Source organism: Rhamphochromis longiceps, linkage group LG19, assembly GCF_057381845.1.
Source record: "Rhamphochromis longiceps isolate RC_006_pf linkage group LG19, R_longiceps_female_GT1.1, whole genome shotgun sequence".
Classification (NCBI taxonomy): domain Eukaryota; kingdom Metazoa; phylum Chordata; class Actinopteri; order Cichliformes; family Cichlidae; genus Rhamphochromis; species Rhamphochromis longiceps.
The window spans coordinates 16,847,552-16,867,176 of NC_140575.1; the positions used below are offsets into that span (position 1 = coordinate 16,847,552).

Sequence of the window (19,625 nt, forward strand, 5' to 3'; positions counted from 1 at the left end):
ACACACAGAACAGTTGTGTCTCCAGTCTGAAAGAAGAAATGTCATAGACTTAAACCACACCTGCTTTCCAGACAGACCGGGTTGCAATGAAGATACCTAAATGCTGATTCTCCAGCACTTAGCATGGAAACTCAGGATTTATGCAGCTATGAAGGTTTCGGTTTGTGCAATGGTCTGAAAGCCTTCATATCAGAGCAGAGGCAGGCGACTAATGAGCTAGCTACCTGCTGTACACCTTGTTTTTCTCCACCTGCCCAAGTGTCAATATTACCCCATCAAGTCTCTGAGGAAATGTCCACGTTACTCGGCCAGACAGAGGGCTTCATTATCCCTTGCGTCTGCTGTGGACAGGAGGCTGGTACGCCCCGGCGAAGGGAGCAAGCCTCCTTGGCATCGCCCAAGAGGAGTCCCCGCTGGCCCTGCCTAGGCGGGGAAACAGATGGTGCGGTCCCACTTAAAGCCCACCAGCACCAACTAACTACCCGGCCAACACCTCCCTCAACTCCCCCACCCTCCACCTCCACACATACACTGAATTATTCATGTGCCCCCGCAAAATCCGACAAAGGACCTTTTGAGGTGCAGGTACGGCGAATGACGGTGGCATTTAGTACGGAGGCTGCATAATTACTGGCATGTTTTTTTTCCCTGCTCATGCAGATGTGAGTGTTTTCAGATGAGCTTGTAGGATGTGCCAGGATGTGGGAAGGCGAAAACAACTCCACCTCAAGATGTCTCTTTGTGTGAAAATGTTGAGATACTGTGAAAGATGTTGTGATTTCATATTGGCCTTCGATCCTGATCATTATGCTGCGGTGCATGCATTTTTTCGAGCAACGTACAAACCCTGATCCACCCACTCAGTCAGCTTAGAATTAAGATATTTTGTCTTTTTTCTCTAATCGCTGCAGTGGGCAGCTATTCAGATAGACACAAAAAGGCAGAGAGAGTATAGGAATGAGAGCAGAGGGGAAGCTAAGCTATAAAATATGCATGTTGGGTCTGCTATGCTGTCTTTAGTGCCCCAGGGAGTTATTCCTTTAATTGTGAGTTAGTCTTTACTTAAAATCTGATGGCCCTGTAGATCCATTAAGCTCCACAAGAGGTGAAAAGCCTGGCCAGCGTGCGATAGGGAGGTGAACAGAGGTGAAAGACTAATGGGCCTGCGTTTTTTCGCCCTCACACCCGCGTATAGTCATAATGTGATAATTGAGAGATACTGGAGGGAATCTCGGAGGATCTCTCTCATTTCAGCAGCAGCGGCACTAAAAGCCCGCAGCTCATCATCAGCAGTCACAGTTTACCGCAGAAGAGGCATTTCGCTGTCACTGAGGGTCTGTTAAAATAATTTGTTGACCACACAGCAACGCGGCAGCTGCATGCAATACAATTACATTCACGGTTAAACAAGGGAATACATTTGTTGTTGTCATAAACATGATTTCGAGAATTAAAAGGGGAATGTGAGGGGGTCAGCTGCAGCTGTACTGTTTCATTTTCCTTATTTTCTGTCATATATAGTGTAACAATGCTTGGTGCTCATATTAAACACGCCAAACAGCATATATCCTGGAGTCCTATGAGCCAAAAGCTCAGGCTTCAGAATATTCTTAACCCTCCTTTTTGTTCTCTATGCTTGCATCTAAATGATGTCATAGAGATGTGATTTTTCTAATATGATTGACTGATTATGATTGATTTCTAATGATAACTGTGAATGCAGTAGCTCTACTCACCAGCAGTTCAAGTCATCAGTTTGCGAGAGGCAGCCAATCAGTAGAAAGTTAGCCTTAATGGGAAAGGAGCTAAATCAGCTTCAGCCAGAGAATGAACTAATGTGCTGCTCCGAGGCTCTGTATGAGATAAACGAGAACTATTTTGAACTATGAATTATGCAAAGCTACTCTACTAGAGTCCAAGAATAACAATACCTAGAAATTACCATAACGGGTCCCCTTTACCAGACAGATGAGCCCTGGATACCTTTTAAAAATCCTTTTTTAAAAATCTTTTTTATCCCAGAATAAGCAGAAGTCAAGATCACTATATCTCACTGTAAACTGTGGTAGGCCGTTAAATGTGGCCTAAATCCACACACTTAAAATAATACTTTATTTTTATTTATGAGTCAGTCCCAGAACAGAAATTTTCATTATGTGCTAATATAATGTAAAAATGCTGCATACTACTGTAATTATCACTATGTAGCACCTTAATTCTGCCTGTTATTTTTTATCCCCATGTGGCCTACATGTCCCTGCCTCTACTATTTGTTTTTTAGCCCCAATGGGGCTCAAACAAAACATCCTGAAACAGTCTACACTGCAAATAATAACAAAGTCAGAAAGTGAATTTCACTTGTAGCACTCAGGACAACTTACACAACTGCTATTTCAACATGAAAACTACCACTAACTAGATAAAAGGCAAATTCAATTCAGTCTCATTTATATGGCACCAAACCAGAAAAATGATCACCTCAGTGTGCTTTTTATTGTATGCTAAAGACCCTACAATATTAAAAAGGAAACCCCAACAATCAGATGACCACTTATGAGCAAGAACTTGTAACTAACGTCAGGCTCAGCTGGGGGAAGTCATCTGCCACAAACCGGTTGGGGGTGAGGAGAAAGTGAAGTGTCAAACACATGCCTGATCAAACTTCTCTACAAAGGTCAGATCTGCAGTTTATTATTTCAGCTTGTTGAATTGCAGTTATGCATCATATCTGCTGTCTGTGCAGTTAGAAAGCCTCGTCTCTAAATGAATTGTTACATGCAGTTTGTTTGCAATTGATATTGCAGTTGCTGTGATGGACGGATAGAGAAGATCCAGCCACACTCATATATGAAAAGATAAGCTCTAATCTGACCATGATTCACTGCATCGCTCACAGTTAGATCATGCGGCCTGTGGTGCAGTAAAGCATTATACAAAGCTGATTTATTTTTACATGTTTATTGACTCTTATAAAAGTCTGCTGCTGATCTCAGTAAATGGAAATGGATGTCCCCTTCCCAGTGTGGATACAAGAGGGCGACACACTGCAGACAGTGCTCTGCAGGAAATGCAGAAAAAAAGTAACATCAAACAGATTGTTTTCTTCTACTAATCTACTGTGGTGTCATTTTCATTCATTCGTCCTTTAAACTGACAGTATTTTTGTGCTGTTGCATACTAGGAATATAGCGCATATTAATGTCATTTAAAAAAATATATATTACAATGTTATTGTAAACACTGTGGTTATATTTTTAAGGGCTGAACTCCATTAGTTAAAGTGTATAAATGTTACAATGAGAGCAGTAATAAATTCTAAGTATTCCATAAGGCTTCAGAGTATGTAGGATTTTTCTGGCTCCTGAATTATTTTTCTGAGGGGGGAGAAAAAATATCCCACACACCATCCAAATGTGAACGGTGAAAGGGTTCAAAGAAGCCAAACTAGTCTTTGTTACCAGGCTGTAAGCATGTTTATTTCTCTTGTAAGGTTCAAGATTGACTCACTTCTGTGAGACATTAGAGGAACTGCACTTCCATGTTGGCTTTGTTTCTTGCGTGTCCGCTTGGAGAGAGCGTAGTCGGCAACACACATAACCCAGAAGTGGTACCTTGAATAGCGCTTTTCTACTATAAGTGAGCACTCAAAGCAAACCTTATGCATCGAGTGACACACATTCACTTTTTTCCTGTACATAAGACCAACAACCTTCTGAATGGTACCGTACTGTACAAAGTCCCAGAAGTTCCGATTTCTTCCTGTCTAGATTTCAAATGCTACACATTTCAAAATGAAGACATATCAGTGTGGATACAGCCCAAAGTGTGCCTGTTTATTTAGCAGTTAACAGACATCCTATAGCTCCAGTCTTTGCTGAAACACCATAACCTTAATCTTGTTGTGAACCTGTAATGTGAATATATGTTTATCACAGCGACTGTCCTTGTGGGCTAAATTTGTATATGTATTCAGTTTTTCCCCTCATGTTTTTTAATTTTGTTCTTTTTCTTCCTTTCCTCTGCCCTAAAAGTGCTCTCGTCATGAATAATTTGGGAATTACAAAAATAAAAATAAAGTGTGGTTTCACATTAGGTTTTACTGTTTATATGGAGATGGTGGAAATCAGGCTTGTGTAACACGGAAAACTTTTAACTCATGTGTTCCATTTGTGTGAAACACGCCTCACCAAACTTACACCTTTGATGGCACAAACTATCAAGAGGACGCTACACCTCACAGAGACTCCTGCGTCATCTTCAGCAGCAGCAGAATACATGCTTTTGTCCCTTCAAGTTCTCTAATACCCACAGAGCACAGCCATAAACAAGCATTTTCCCATATCCCAGGCTCATCCGTTGTGGCTACATTTATCCATGGCAGGGCTTCATTATAAATCCTGCAGTGGTTTTGTGGCTTGAGTCTTGAAAAGTTTTATCCAGTTGAGCAGCTGGGCTTCATCAGTGGAATTAATGCCTTTATGGTTTGTGTGTTTAATACGTGTAGTTGCATACTTTGTCCCTGCTGTGCACTTTTTACCTTCCATACAGGATAGGTTGTAATCAGTATCAGGCTCACTTTGATTACAGAATTTGAGAATTGTACCACAAGGTTATTTTATTGGACATCGTATTAGAATATAGTAAAAGCCCTTGGTGTAAAGAGCACATCATAATGCTCATTTCATTACCTCTCCTTTTCTCTGTAGACGAGGATGCGTCCAATGTGCAGATCATGTGCGCCTGGTGCCAGAAGGTCGGCATCAAGCGCTATTCTCTGAGCATGGGGAGTGAGCTGAAGAGCTTCTGCAGTGAGAAATGCTTCGCTGCCTGCCGCAGAGCCTATTTTAAGAGAAACAAGGTAACATCCCTTCCTTGTCAACAGCTTGACTCTTTAATATGATGTATTTTAGACACTTTTCAGAGACTTTGTGTTACAAATCTACTGGTGAGACCCAGAGAAGAAAGTGAAATCCCCTCCCCCCAACAAATATCGCGATAGGTCTGCAATTGTTAGTATGATAGGAATGGTTACTGGGTATAGTGTGAATTGGTTTAATAGTGGTCATCATCTCAGAATGTGTACATGTTCCACTCTGAACAATACTGATGCTTGGTCAGGGTACCAACCCCCCCCCCCCCCCTTTAGCCTCATTTTCTCACAGTATCATTTCTCCTTAAAGTGAACTAAAATTTGAAGAAAATGTGTATTTCCTGGCCAAGTGGTTGCTAGAGGTTGCTAGCAGTCACCATGAAATCTTAGACTTACCCCTATTCCTGCAGGCTTAGAGTGACATCCTTAATAACTGTTAGTCGTTAGGAAAAACAGTGTTTTTCACAGCCATTTGGCAAGTGGTTGCTGGAGGTTGTTGGTGGTCACAAAGAGATTTACTGTGCTGCACTGAAAACCTCTTCAGTAGTTTTTGCAGGTTGCATGGTAAAAGATGCCAACTTGTTTGCAAGCACTAAACTACTTGCAAGCATTAATGAAACTGCAAACTTCTTCAAAGTAAAAGTTACCCTTTTAAATTAAAACATTTTACTTTGATAGAAAATCTTCTCCATTTCAGTTTTGGTGCAGCAGTTTTTGTTACTAATTTCCCCCAGCGACTGCCAGCAACATTTTGCCAACAGGCTGAGGAATAAACACTTTTCCCTAGCAACTGGAGGTTGCCAGAAGTTTACCAACCAGTCTCCTGGCCTGTATGACTTGCAACCTAACATCTTGATTCTATTCACACATTATGTATCTGTTTTACTGTTAGAAGCAGAGTATCAGCAATTAATATGGTTCCCAAAAACTAGAATATCACCCATCAAGCCTTTCATCTTATTAACACACCATATTCTGCCGTATGTGAAAAGCTTCATCTTATCAACCTAAATTGTGACTTGGTGCAACAAAAGGTTAAATCTTGTTTAAAAATGGCACATTTTTGGCTACAAACCACATTAGCAATTATCAAAGTTGTTATTGTGTTGCCATCCCTCCCCCTCCAGTTACTGTAGTTAAATACTCTCCTTTCTCTCTTGTACCAAAGCTTGGATTTATAAGGAATTATACCGTGAGTATGATGTTTTACTCTCCTGCTTGTCTGTCCTAAAATCATTCAAACATAATCACTCTTCAAGCACTGCACTGAAGCAGGAACCATAGGGGAGCACTTAGACTACGTCTCTTCATTTCAGTTAGTGAGATTCAAATTTTTTTTTTATGACACTTTTTCCCCAAAGCATGACAATCAAATTGAGCCTTGCATCTACTGTACTGTTGTATGTTTTTAATTTTTTACCTTTGACACTTCAGCTCATTTGCTTTCATAGCGAGTTTGTAGTTTTCATTGTACTGAATGTTGATTCTGTTGATGTCAAGGAGTCTGACGTGGTGAATCCTCGCAGGGGAATATGTGACAGTTACAAAAAGCTATGAGTCTTTATATCAGATCAAAACGCTTCTTTTGAACTGGTTTTATTTTGATGTCTGAGCTCCAGAGGAGGTCAGAAAAAAAGCACGTACAGGTATGTGTCACGCGGTATGCAGCAAAGTAGGCGAGGCAGCTTCATATCAATCAGAGCTCAATCAGAGAGGCTGTAAACAGGACATCAAATACAAGATTCATCGCTGTGAAGGAAGCCCCCTGCTATGAATCAGTGGGAGGGGGCCTTGTGTGAAATTATCCAGAAATGAAAGGCAGTTTATGTAAAGTGTACATATACATCAAAGAAACAGAGTTAATAGAAAATATAGTTTGCACACGCCCCATATAATACATTTTGGAGGCCTCGGTAGGTTTTGTAATTCCGGAATATCTCCTCTGTCAGACTGCTCAAAAGAAAATGTCCAAAATACAAATTTAAATCTTACTTTACACTTTGGAGGTTTATGCAAATTAGTGCATGTTTAATGAGATTAGACCACATTTGCAAATGTAACCTTCAAGTGACCAAGTGGAGTCATTTATGATCCCGGTTGTATAGTTATATGTGCTGTTGTGAAACGATTCCTGACGTGACTTTGTCAGTCTATTGTCAGCTCACTGGTGTGGCAAAGATACCGGAAAGTCGTGTGAGGTCATTTATAGCCCAGGAAATACATGCACTAAAAAAAAACTATTGTAATACTCCACTTCTGATCACTACACTGTAATCTTTTGCAGTGAACTCTGGATAACAGACTGTGAGTAGAAATATCTACAGCTGCAGGAGGAGCAGTAGATCTCCCTTGAGGTAGATAATTAATAACCAAAGCGATGTTAAAAACTGCTTAATTTTATAAAGCCTTTGCATAAAAAAGGCTGAAAATCAAAATCATTGCATTAGAACATTTTAGAGCATGAGTCATGGATAAAGTAAACAAAGGCGTGAATGAAATATAATGAGACTGTAAAATCACTCACTAATACACACTCACTGGCTACTTTGTTAGGTTGAATTGATCGTTATTGCAAATCTCTAATCAACCAATCACATGCAAGTAATTCAGTTCATTTAGGTAAGCAGACATAATCAAGACGACCTTCTGAAGTTCAGGCTGAGCATCAGAATGGGGAAGAAAGGTGATTTAAGTTACTTTAAATGTGTTAAAGCCAGGTGGGCTGGTATGATCATTTCTCATATTGGTGACTTACTGGGATTTTCCCACATGAGCATCTCTATTGTTTACAGAGGATGGACCGACGGTTTTCTGATTAATGGAGTAATGAGAAGGGAAAGGTCTCAATTCAATTCTGTTAAAACCTTTAACTCTAGTATGTTTACAAAATTAAACAATTTGGACTTCATCCAAAATGTCGATATATGTTCTGGAAAAGTACACACATCAGGTAAATGTTGGCTGTTTACGTTTCCAATATACAATATACAAGACTAATGAGCTCTGCATTACATTCTGACCTTATCAATGACATTTTTGAACAAAGCGGAGCTGAAATGTATTGTGATGTGTGTTGAGAACAAATACAAAGAAGCAGCAGTAGTCTTTCCACTTCTCTGCCAGCTCTCCCCATTAACCTGCTCCAGACTTCTGACAGAAATTTTCAAAGCATGTCGTACGAGTGCGGTGACAGCTCCTCGTGCAAGTAATAGTTTTAGAAAAGTTCAGACTTTAAAACTCAAAGTGAGGGGAGGGATAATATTAGTCTTGGAAAAAATCTTTTACATTACGAGTTCTCACAGTCAGCCTGTTGTTCTGCTGATGCTTCAACATGCCCTTGATTATAATAACAATACTATTATACACTAATATTGTACATTTCTACCCCTCAGCTGCAAAATGATTCATCAGTGCAATCAGTCGGCTGCTTCTTCAAAAACACTTCATGAACTCGACCGCTTGATGCGATAACATTTAATTAAGTATTCCACTTTAGCCTAACAAAGCACACAAGCCTCTTCTGATATTTGGCCTGTTAAAAATTAAAGGCATGTTTTGTATGGAAGTCAATTTCTGCCAAATGAATAACAAAAGAGGCAATATCTCAACGTCCAACTTTAAGCTTAAAGTTTAAGTTCTGCATGACTTTTAAACCCAGACTCTGCGTTATTTATTGGTTTATTTTATATGATGTAACTCATATAATCAGGAACATTTAAAGCTCCCAATAATATGAAAAAACAAAATAAAAACCCCAAACAAAACAAATTTCCAAGATATTTCTCAAGAAATACCTCTGAAAGACCACAGCTTGGCCTCCTAGTTTACTACTTACAGTCCTACTTACAAGGCTATGAACTGATATTAAAGTAAAGGACAAACCAACATAAAGTGCTTTAGTAAGGTGCTGCAGCATTAAATGCTTGCAGAACAGCATCAATGCACATTGGCAATTATTATGCAAGTTTTGGGAACTCTACTACTGGAGTGCCAACCCAATATCTTTCACAGGTATTCATTTAGATTGAGATCTTGTCTCTTTAAACTGTCCATTGAATCCTCGTGCTCTAAAGATGGGTGGCTTTGTAAGTTTGTAAGTGATGACTCAAATTGGGATAAAAATATATCATCGTAGGACAAAAGCAATGACTCAACACTACTTTATGACCTTTTCCTTTAACACGTACTCACCACCAACGCATGGAGAGTCAGTTCACTAGCGATGCCTTTTAAGGATGCTCAAATATCATTACAGACTGCATCTAAAGAGTGCTCCTCAATTTTTTATGGTAGCCAGTTCCATAGACACCAATGCTAGTGGTTCTAACTTTGGGGTGAGCGTTTCTGTGATGGAGATCCAAGTGTGGCACTAGGTCCAATAATATTCAGCTTTTTTGTTCAGTGGAAATGTATTGTATGTTGGAGGTTATAAGTGGACCCATCCAAAACAAAATCCACTACAAGATTAAGTTGTTTCCATGAGTACTTGAGTACTAATTAGCAAAACTGAAAGTACGTGCGATGCCTGGTTAGCCAGCCTGTTTCTATAGTTTTCCAGGTAGATAAACAATAAATGTGTAGCTGTCGTCTTTTGTTTGGCAGTTAAGTAGCCAAATCTAGAAAATAAATCTTGCAGCTGTCATAGTAAAATCCAACCTAATGTAGCACGCATTATTACTTTATAAATGCTGATTTATGGATATTTTTAAATCTTAAGCTGTGCATGTCACAGTTAAGGGTTTTTGCTGAGCACTTTTCTCTTATCTTTGCAGCAGCAGAGAAAAAAATATACAAACATAGTCAGTTATGTCATGTGTAGTTTGGTGCACATCATGCGTAGTTTATGGTAATATGTTCATTTATATACATACAGCGTGTTCTCAGCCAGTCAGACATGTTGGGAAAAGGCCTGCTCTACCACAGCAGCTCAGATTCTATATTTTGTCTGGCTCTTGCACATTCATGCAGGTCATTTGTGTAAATGATACCCATGTGTTTCTTTTCTCATGCACCCACAAGGTTGGCCACAACAACACAGCCTCCAGGCTTTTTTTTCCTGCTTAAAAAAAATGTCATGGCTTGAAAAAAAAGAGTATCTTATGTCTACGTGTGCTTTGGCTGGAGGAGCGGAGACATGGGGGAAGGAGAGGGGGGATGCAGGGGGTGGGCAGCGGCTCTGGCATTATGTTGCATGAAATATCTTCAGCTGCCTCATCCATGAAACCCAATCCCCTCCTAGGGTGACTATGGCTGCTGCTTTCTCACATCTCTACATAACTCCACATTCTGTAGTGCCTATTTGAGTGTGGCGAAAGATGATTGATAGTTTAACTCGGGCTAATCACTTATGTGCCTGTTTACTGTGCGCCTTAAGCTCCTGGATTAGTTTGTATGGAAGGTGCAGCTTCCTCCCCGCTCGTAGCACTCAATTATTCTGTCTGTCACCTCACACTGTCTGCTCACTTTCATTCTCTTTTTGACCATTCGCTATTGATTCAGAGGCACCACTTGGCTCTTTTTCTTGTTTGGTAATTCGCTGCAACCTAGTCCCTTCCCCGTGCGCACATTATGGCGGTTTGCGTGGTGTACGCTGCACAAACCAAATCTGAGTGGAAAGATGCCAACCAACGGAAAAGTTCACCGAGTTTTCAGCTCCAATCTTGGACAGTTTGGAGGATTAAACTAGAATTAAGGGTGGAGTTTCAGCTGGAGGTAAAAGCTGCTTAACTGTCACACTTTTACACGCAGCTGTATGTTTTCCTACTTTATCTGACACCCACACATACGCCGATAAACAAGCTTTCTCATTGGACACAGTGCCAAGATTAAGTTAGGCAATTAGCAGTGATGGATTACGCTCCGTGAGTGTGAAAAAAGGTGGAATGAGAGCAGGCTCTGCTTTGCATGTACGCGAAACACATTGTCTACAAATCATTTAGGGCTGGATTTTGAATGCAGGAAGCTGTAACAAATGCTTTGCTGTGGCATCAACTGTGATGAAATGTTGCTTGTTGCTGTTGCAATAGCTCCAACAATCTTTTTTTTTTTCTTCCATCCTCAGCTGGCTTTGAGTTTCTCAGCTTGAGCTCCTCAAAACACAGTTGGGCTTTAGTTTGTAATTTTGCATCTACTTCTTATCTTTTAATTTTGCATTTGTACAAAATAAAGAAATATTGCTCGCATGCTTGAAAGAAAGCAGGATTTTTTGCTTATATGCAGGTTTATTTAAAAAGTTTAACCTATTTTAAAGCAATGAAATCATTTGATTAAACCTTAAACTGCAATATTTGCAATTTCTGTGACATTATTGTACATTTTTGAGATAATTACACCAAATTTCTAAAATAGCTGGAATTATTTGATGGATTTGCTTTTACTGTACTTATTTCTTTTGTTTTCTCTATCTCAAAGCATCAAAGTAAAATCATCAGTGTTAGGTTTCCACTTTACTGTAATCATATTACACTTTACTGTTTGACTAATGTCATACATTACTAAGTTAAATTCAGTAAATTTCATTACACTTACTAATCACACTTATAGTTCTTGTTCTTGATTGCCATTAGAAAAAAATAACATCAAATGTGCACACATCCTGTCAAGAGCTGAATTTTCAAAGGTAACAAAAGCAAGTGACTCCATTTCTGCCCATTAATGTTATTGCAGTAGAATCACTGTGGTCACAGGCCACAGCATGTTTCTGTTACGTGCTGGTTTTCTTCATCTCGGCATTTGGCTTTGTGTTGATACCCAAACACTGAGACAAAGATCTTGTGCATTTCCTTGTTAGAATTGTTAGATTTGTGCCAGTGTGTGGGACTGTAGCATAAGGTTTGTATTGTTAGCTGGCAGTTATGTGACAGTGTGACTCAGGCTACCCTGCTGAGTATTGCAAAAGTAATGTAGTGAGTGCTGTAATGAATTACTTTAATCAGAGAGAAACAAGAAGCGAGTTACGGCCCAACGCTGGCAGTCAAGTTTTAGGCATGATGAGGACATTTTTTATGCGAAATTCTTGGAAAACACTTTGCTACCTGTGAAGTAATCATTCTTAGTGTTTGCAAAGGTTGTAGGGTATTAGGGTAAATGCCTAAGATCGGATATTAATTGTGTATGTCTTTTTTAAGCCATCATATGCACAATACTCCATCTAATTATCAAAATCTGCCAAACCTACAGGTTTAAGTCATGAGATATATAAAACATTTATGCAAAGCAGTTATAAAAATTTGTGAATCTGTAAGAGACAGAATGCAGGAAGTCCAGTGCTTCCCAGCACTGTTTTGTTACTGAACTACTGTACTTAATAGGTCAATTTTTTGGTTTGTGTGAGGTATTTTAGTACAAATAGTCTACGTGTTTTGTTCTTGACAGTGCTTTGCGCATTCTTTCCTTTTTGTTTCTTCTGTCTAGTGCAGTTTACTGTGATGCATGAACATATTTCCCCCTCAATATACATATGAATGTTCTCTCTTCTTTAAAAAGTAGAATTTTCCTTCCAGGCTAGAAGTCAGCATCTAAAGAGTGTTCACTTTGGTACAGAACAGCAGTCAGGCATGCTTCCACAAATAATAATCTGGTAAATAGACACTGAAAACAAGACATTGTGGAAATTAGAAGATGAGGATCAGTGTCATCCATCCATTTTCTTAACTGTTAGGGCTGTGGGAGAGCTGCAGTCTATTCCAGTGTACGCCCTGGGTAGGTGACCATTCCCTCTTACAACCATTCACTCTAGAACGATCGGTTAACCCAACAAGCATGTCTTTGGACTGTGGGAGCCCCATGCAAACACCAGGAAAACATGCAAACCGGCATGTTGCTCAGTGATCATTGCACCACCATGCTGCTGGAGTGGACCATTATTCTGGCAAAATACTATATCTAAACACTTTCACCCCTCTGGTTTGCAGAAAATGAACTTTTCACTTTGGTGTCACTGACATATTCAGGTTTGAAGGTGAATTATAGCCTTTTTCAGCTTATCTATATCGCTTTTTTGAACTTATGAACTGCTTTGCGAGTTTTATCTTTAGACGTGAGAACTACAAAACTATGCATGCTACACATGCTGCACATGTCTCAACTTCTAGCAAAAAGATCCTCAGCAGAACCAAATGCAGAACATTAGGAGTATGTGGTGTATATTTTAAGGATTTATGGAAACGTGACAAAAATGCACTGCAGGTAGTTTGAAGAGCTTTCTAAATTGAGACAATTAGAAAAATAACAAATTTCTGCCAAACAAATTGAACAGGAAAAGGTTTATGAGGTTTATGGCACAGAAAACCAGAACAGCACCACAAGCAGAGAAAAGTGCATGAAAAATAAATAATCAAATAAAGAAAAAACAATGAGTGAAAGCAGTCGATTACAAGGAGCATAACCTGACACAGGTGGGGAAAAAAAGAAGGAGAAAAAGGGAAAAACGGGACGTTGGGTACTGGAGATATGCAAAGAAAGGTAATTACCAAAATAAAACCGGAGTGGATGTAAGGGAGGAAGGATAGGACAGAGGAAGGCAAAGAGACGGAAGAGCTGGAGACACATGAACATAGAAATATCAAAAAGAATAGCAGTAAAATTAAACAGGGACCAAACTCAACTGATGCGTACACTGAAGACCACGACAGCATGACACATTGCATTGAAATGTATGTTACATTATCTTTGCGTTTGTGCTGGTTTGGTTGTTTTTATGAAGGCGTCAAGCATAGGAGTGTGCAGGGTGATGGTCTGTAGAACCTGTTACTGTGTGAGATTGCTTGTGAGGAATAGATCAACTAAAACTTATATTAGAAATATAAATATAAAATACAAGTTAACTTCTTTGGGTTTGCAGTGAATATTTCTTCAAGCAAAATTGAAATCATGCAGTCTTTCTTGTATATATAATTTCATTTTTTCTTTATAAGTCTTTATGAAGAAAACAGCAAAACTGCATGCACGTGAGCCACATAATTCGTAAAAGCATGAAGCGGCTAGGGAGGAAGCCTCCAGTTTGTGTCACACGGGTCGTTTCTGTTGCAGTGCGAGGCTTTTTGTTCACACCATGAAATGCCCCCCCTGGAGACCCCAGACCTCCATCAGTGTCTTTCCCTGGGAGCTCCCTCCAGGCGCGAGGGGGCAGAGTGCCGCTTCATGTCAGCCCAGAAATGTCACATCACCTCAAACACGCACACGTCTGCTTCCACACAGCCCCGTGGTTGCCTCCCCGCTCCGGCAATTTGCTTTTGCATCTCCACCGCCTGCCGAGGAGGGCACGCGCCCAGGAGAGACGCGTAGGGGGGGCGAGGGTGTGTGAGCATGCACGTGTGTGTATGTAACTGCTCCTTCTGCGTGTACGAATGCAGCTCCTTGTGGAAATTTTGAGTGCGCGATGAAGTGTGTAAAGTGTCTAGCAGTTACGAAGCCTTGAGGCCTGCCTGACACAGCTGCAGGGCACAAAGAGGAAGGTGATTATCTCATAGCTGCCAGCTATTCAGCTCAAATAAAGACAAAAGTAACTCCGACTAACTAGGAGACTAAAAGTGAAGCCATGTACATGAACTTAGAATGTGTTGGTGTCATTTCTAAAACTTGCACTCAACTCACATGAAAAGTGCAATAAAATGTACTTTGTGTTTTATTTGCAGGTACAGTGGCGATGTGCAATTTAGCATTGCACAGCTCACAGCAGATATATTAAGATGAGCATTTGCTGCATTAAAAAATAGAGATTTAGTAGAAGGAAACTGGCCTGCAACATTATATATGCAAAAGTTACATTTAGAGCCACATAAATGTTCAAGAGAGGAACATTGATGCATATGTTGCTGTAAAGAAAGTGACTGGAGGGTTTTTCTTGTTGTTGTTTTTTTAACCACTTCCCACTTGCACACCCTTGTAAAAATTTAAGTGTAAAGATCAGAGCCTCATGCATGCATAAATCTCCAGTGATGCTTTGCAAACAAAATCGAATGGTTTGTCTTTCCAAGGTGCAGAGAGTAGAGGCAAACTTGTCTTTTGATTTGGGGGGGGGGGGGGGGGTGCGCCCGTTCACTTCCTTGCCTGACATTTGCATAGTGCCAGGATTGCACCTTCATTTCAGGATTTGGGATGAGCTCTAGTGCGCGCGGCTGTGTTTGTGTTTGGATTTGGAAAAGCCTGCCTACGAGCGCCTTTCTTTGCACACACACCTGGACGTGTATGCATGCCCAGATGGAGGCTTGCGTGGTGGCAGCTGGTGTGACGTCCCGTCAGGATGGTGGAGCCGGCAGAGAGGAAATCAACGTGCGATGTCCTGCACTAACTAACTAACTATCAATCTATTTATTCGTCTATCTATCTGTCTGTCCATCTAGCCATCTATCCATGTCTATCTGTCTGTCTAGCTATCTATCTCAGTCCCATCCCCTTTATCTGTGTGGCTCCCTGTGTGTGCCTCACGCCTCGTTCGCAGTGCCAACACCTCATTAGTACAATATGCAAATGAACTGGCGCTGGGCCAGAGGGTCAGAGCACAAACTGGAGGCAGAATAATAGCACAATGGTGCATCTTTTTGTGTATCAGAGAGAGAGAGAAAGAGTGTGTGTGTGTGTGTGTGTGTGTGTGTGTGTGTGTGTGTGTGTGTGTGTGTGTGTGTGTGTGTGTGTGTGTGTGTGTGTGTGTGTGTGTGTGTGTGTGTGTGTGTGTCCAAATGCCTGCCTAAAATTATGTGATTGTTTATGTGTGGTTACCTGACTTTGAGTCAGTGCGATGTGTCCGTACCCAAACTCTGGAGCCATATGTAGGTCAGCCTACACCTCACAGCTTCTAAATAACCATGACCTCATAAACCCTGTCATGAAAGGTTGGAGAAAACAAAATCAAAGTAAAAATACCCCCCCAAAAAATGTGCCTGTTATTTTGTAAATTCTCACAAAACAAGGTTTTCTGTCAAATCTGTACACTGTGTCGTTTCTGGTACAAACAACAGCATGCTTCGTGACTCAAGACAGCAGTATCTTTGCACCAGGCTTGGAATGGGAAACCCTACCTGGAGGTGATGAAAGCAGATGGGAGTGGAGGCAAACTCAATCAGTCTCTGGACTAAAAATGTAAAATATACGCCAGAGTTGCCCTTTGGTATCATCGAGAGATGAAGAGAGCTGGAGGCCAAATTACCCATGACAAATCAAAGGTTGCAGGGAGCAATTTAAAGGGAACATAATATGAAAGAGCGCTACTCAAACCAGCGGTTCTTCTGTCAGTGCACGGGCTCAATTTGAAATGTCAGCTTCGGGGCTGCAAACGGCATGATGTACATGTCTAATCGAGGTTAAATCTCAATTTCTGATAACAGTGTCTCAGCACCCCTTGGCTGTAAAATATGAACTAATTTGATCACACTGGGGTCTACATTATATAAAAGTGCATTTCATTTAATGAAACACAATGGAGCCATTGGGCACCGTGCCAGACAAAGCTTCTCCAATAACCTCTTTGTAACAGAATTGCTCACACCTGGCACAGCAGCACTGACTGCCTCAGTTTTCACACTGCACATAATGAATGACTCACAGGGTGCAGGAGAAGGTGGCTCCTTTTCCAGCTGGCGCAAACATGTAAAGGAAGTTTGTATTTTAAAAGCATTGCCATGGAAAGTAAAAGCACAATAGCTATTCGGGCAAATTAATCACATTATCGTTATTTGAGGTTGTATAACTAATAGATAGGTTACTGTAAATCCTACAGTTTAAGCCCCAGTATCTTTCTAATCAGCTTTAGCATATTTGGAGTCTGCAGCATGTTCAGATGCATTTAACCTGAGCTAATCTGATTCATGAAGAATGTGTGCCCATAAATATGGAGTAATTTGTGTATGCACTGAATGTTTAATGCACAAATCCCAGATTCATCATATTTTATTTACGTTTATAGCATCCTCAGCTCACACACGCTCACACACAAATGAATAGCTTAAGAAAATAAGCTAAACCGCCATCATTCCCGAGGGAAAACATTAGAGGTTTGCCTTTTCTGGCGTCACATCTTTCCCCCACCGTATCCTTCAAGGTAAACGTGTTTCCTTATATAGCAAAATGTAGCCGTGACAGTATTAAAATTACACATGGAGGTTATGCTCCTGATTCTGATGGTAAGAACAGACTTGGCAGGGACACCAGTTTTTCTAAATGTTTTTTATGCCTGTTGGGAACATCTCTTTGGTTTTGTTGTCCGGTTAGAGCGTTAGCTCGTTTTTGTCGAGGTATGTTTCCGCCTATTGAAACCCGAAGATCAACAAATTATATATTTTTTATGAACTCCTGTGTGAGTCTCTGTGTCATTTTCTTCCATTCTGAGATGATTACACTTAGCTAGATTAGGAATGCTGACACCATGAGTGAAGTGAGTAGGTGGATCGTCTGCTCGGTGAAAACAAAAATAAAACTTGTAAAGTTATTTTCCATCTTTCTCGTTAGACAATTTGCAAGATGGAGGTTATGCAGATCTTTTCGCAGTTTGACACTACTTATGTTATAATTAAATCAACAATGGTAGGACTAATAAATGCTAAGTTTAGCAAACATAAATACACACAAATCACATTTTCTCAGGTCAAGTTAGTTTCATTCAGTAAAACATCTTTTTGCCTTCTTTGTTGAGTTCTGTTAACTTTTTCTGGCTTAAGGTTTATAAAAAACTAACGAGCTTGCTTTCCGCCATTAAGATTATCAGCAGAAGAGGAAAGATTGATTTCAGCCACTTGCGGGAAAAAAAGCAAAAACATATGTTCATTGAAATGCATGAACTGATATCATTAGCTAGCATAATGGCTGTGTGGGTGTGAGCAGATTGTACTTGCACGACATCTCCCTCGCTCTTTGGTTTAGTTAGCTCGTGGCACCTGTTAAGGTGGACCACCCTCCACCTTCCAGTACAGTTACGCCAACCTCATGTTATGTCATTCAGTCATTACAGCAAGCAGAGTGGAGGGAGCTCTTTGAGGTTGTCTTTGTTATCATTCCAAGCCAAATATATCAGAAACTTTAGCAAACGGCCACACCGAAATTTAACTCCCTAATGACTCAAATTATTGACACTTATTGTTCTTGCTGCCTTGGAGCAAATGTGACCACGTAGTTTTCCTTGGAGTAATAAAGTATTCTGATTCTAATAGCTGGTTTTGATTTTAAGCTAAAACACTGTATATGTGCCCTAAAACCAGTGACCACAACAAGGTCACAGACCACACCTTTACTATATTAAAGTCTGGACATTACAGCTAAATTTAAAAATGTTGGATAGAAGAGTAAACCTGGGAGGAGGCAAAGGATTATTCCAGGAAAATCCAAGTAGCTGACCTGCAAGGTGAAAACAATATCAGCCTCAGTGCTGCAGTTGGCAGTATATTCAAAGGGACAAGCTATTAAGCAAGTAATGGAAGCAAGTTATTCATGTAGAAAAAGTATTGGCTGAAATGTCTTTCAGACATTTTTGGTGTTGTTGTTTTTTTTTCTTAAATTAAAAATTGGGTTAAAATGAGGTGAAATGTATGGAAGCCCGTTTCCACCACTTAGGGACAAAAAAAGGATCCATAACTCGAAATTTTGAGAAAAGTAACTCGAAATTTTGAGTTAGCACTGCCAATCAGTAATCTACGTGAATGACCTCATTTCCTTGTTACCCAGAAGCTGAAGCCCTCAGCTACAAATGCTACAGCTAAGCTACCAGTATTACATCCAGTCATGAATGCACAGATTGCTGAGTATTTTCAGCGTGGCTTCAAAAATGATGAAATCCTTGTGTTATTAGCTGAATCACATGGCGTTACTATCAGCCAACATACTCGCGAAAGAGCCAATTTGTTGCGATCCTGTTTTTAGTGCGCGTTACTCTGCGCCATATGCTTCCGGGTAACAAGAAAGTGACCTCATTCTCGTAGATTACTGATTGGCAGAGCTAACTCGAAATTTCGAGTTAATAACTCGAAATTTCAAGAAAATAACTTGAAATTTTGAGTTATGGATACATTTTTTTTTGTTTTGTTGCTTTTTTAGTGGCGGAAACGGGCTTCCATAGAAATGAGACAACGCTTCAACCTTCAACAAGTCTCTGAATCTCCTGAATCATCCTTCAAGGTAGGATCAAAAGATTCTGAGAACTGAGCTCCATAAAATTTTAAAAGCTTGCCTGTTTTAAATTTGACTGATTTCCCATTCAAGGTCATCTTCTCGGGTATGTCCTGGCAGTTTTCAGCATGAGTGCTATTTCAGCATTTCTCAGTGTAAGTCCAATTTGGGCCCCTTGCAGGCTGAACAGTGTGAACATGAACTTGGGAATTTCATTTGGAAGATCATTGACAGAGCTGAAGAGTGCATAGTTTCAGATTCTAAAGGCAGAGCGTCAGGTGAGGAGCAAGACTGACGGCATGCACCCTGAATTCAAGTCCCCGGATTGAGACATCAACATGGGGTTTAGCTGTAATGTCCTGAGGTCTCAGGAAGACCAGGGAGTGAGTCCTTTTTGGCCACATGAGCACAATCCTTGCTCTCCACCTGGACATGTCACTATGATATTTGTTCACTGAAAATCAAGTTGAAGGATTACACACCAACTGGAACGGTACAGGTGTGAGGGGACACAATGGGAATAGCACTCACTGAGAGATCTAAACATAAAAGCTGAGGTGCACAAGAAGATGTTGTTGGAGGGGGGATCACCCAAAATTCAAATCAGATAAACCTTTTGATTTTCATTGACCTGTTCTCAGAACTTTTTGATCACACCTTG

The 19,625-nt window shown here is 40.3% G+C and overlaps 1 protein-coding gene across 2 annotated transcripts in view; it reads left to right on the forward strand.

Annotated features, from left to right (window-relative positions):
- sobpa (sine oculis binding protein homolog (Drosophila) a) overlaps nucleotides 1-19,625 on the forward strand; it is a 61,179-nt gene that overhangs the window by 21,511 nt on the left and 20,043 nt on the right. Inside the window, exons 4-5 of one of the 2 annotated variants that reach the window (XM_085392107.1) lie at nucleotides 4,707-4,858; nucleotides 18,893-18,973. In XM_085392107.1, the coding sequence (XP_085248233.1) occupies nucleotides 4,707-4,858; nucleotides 18,893-18,973 (233 nt within the window). The remainder of the gene's footprint in view (nucleotides 1-4,706; nucleotides 4,859-18,892; nucleotides 18,974-19,625) is intronic. The other variant, XM_085392108.1, reaches the window with a different exon arrangement.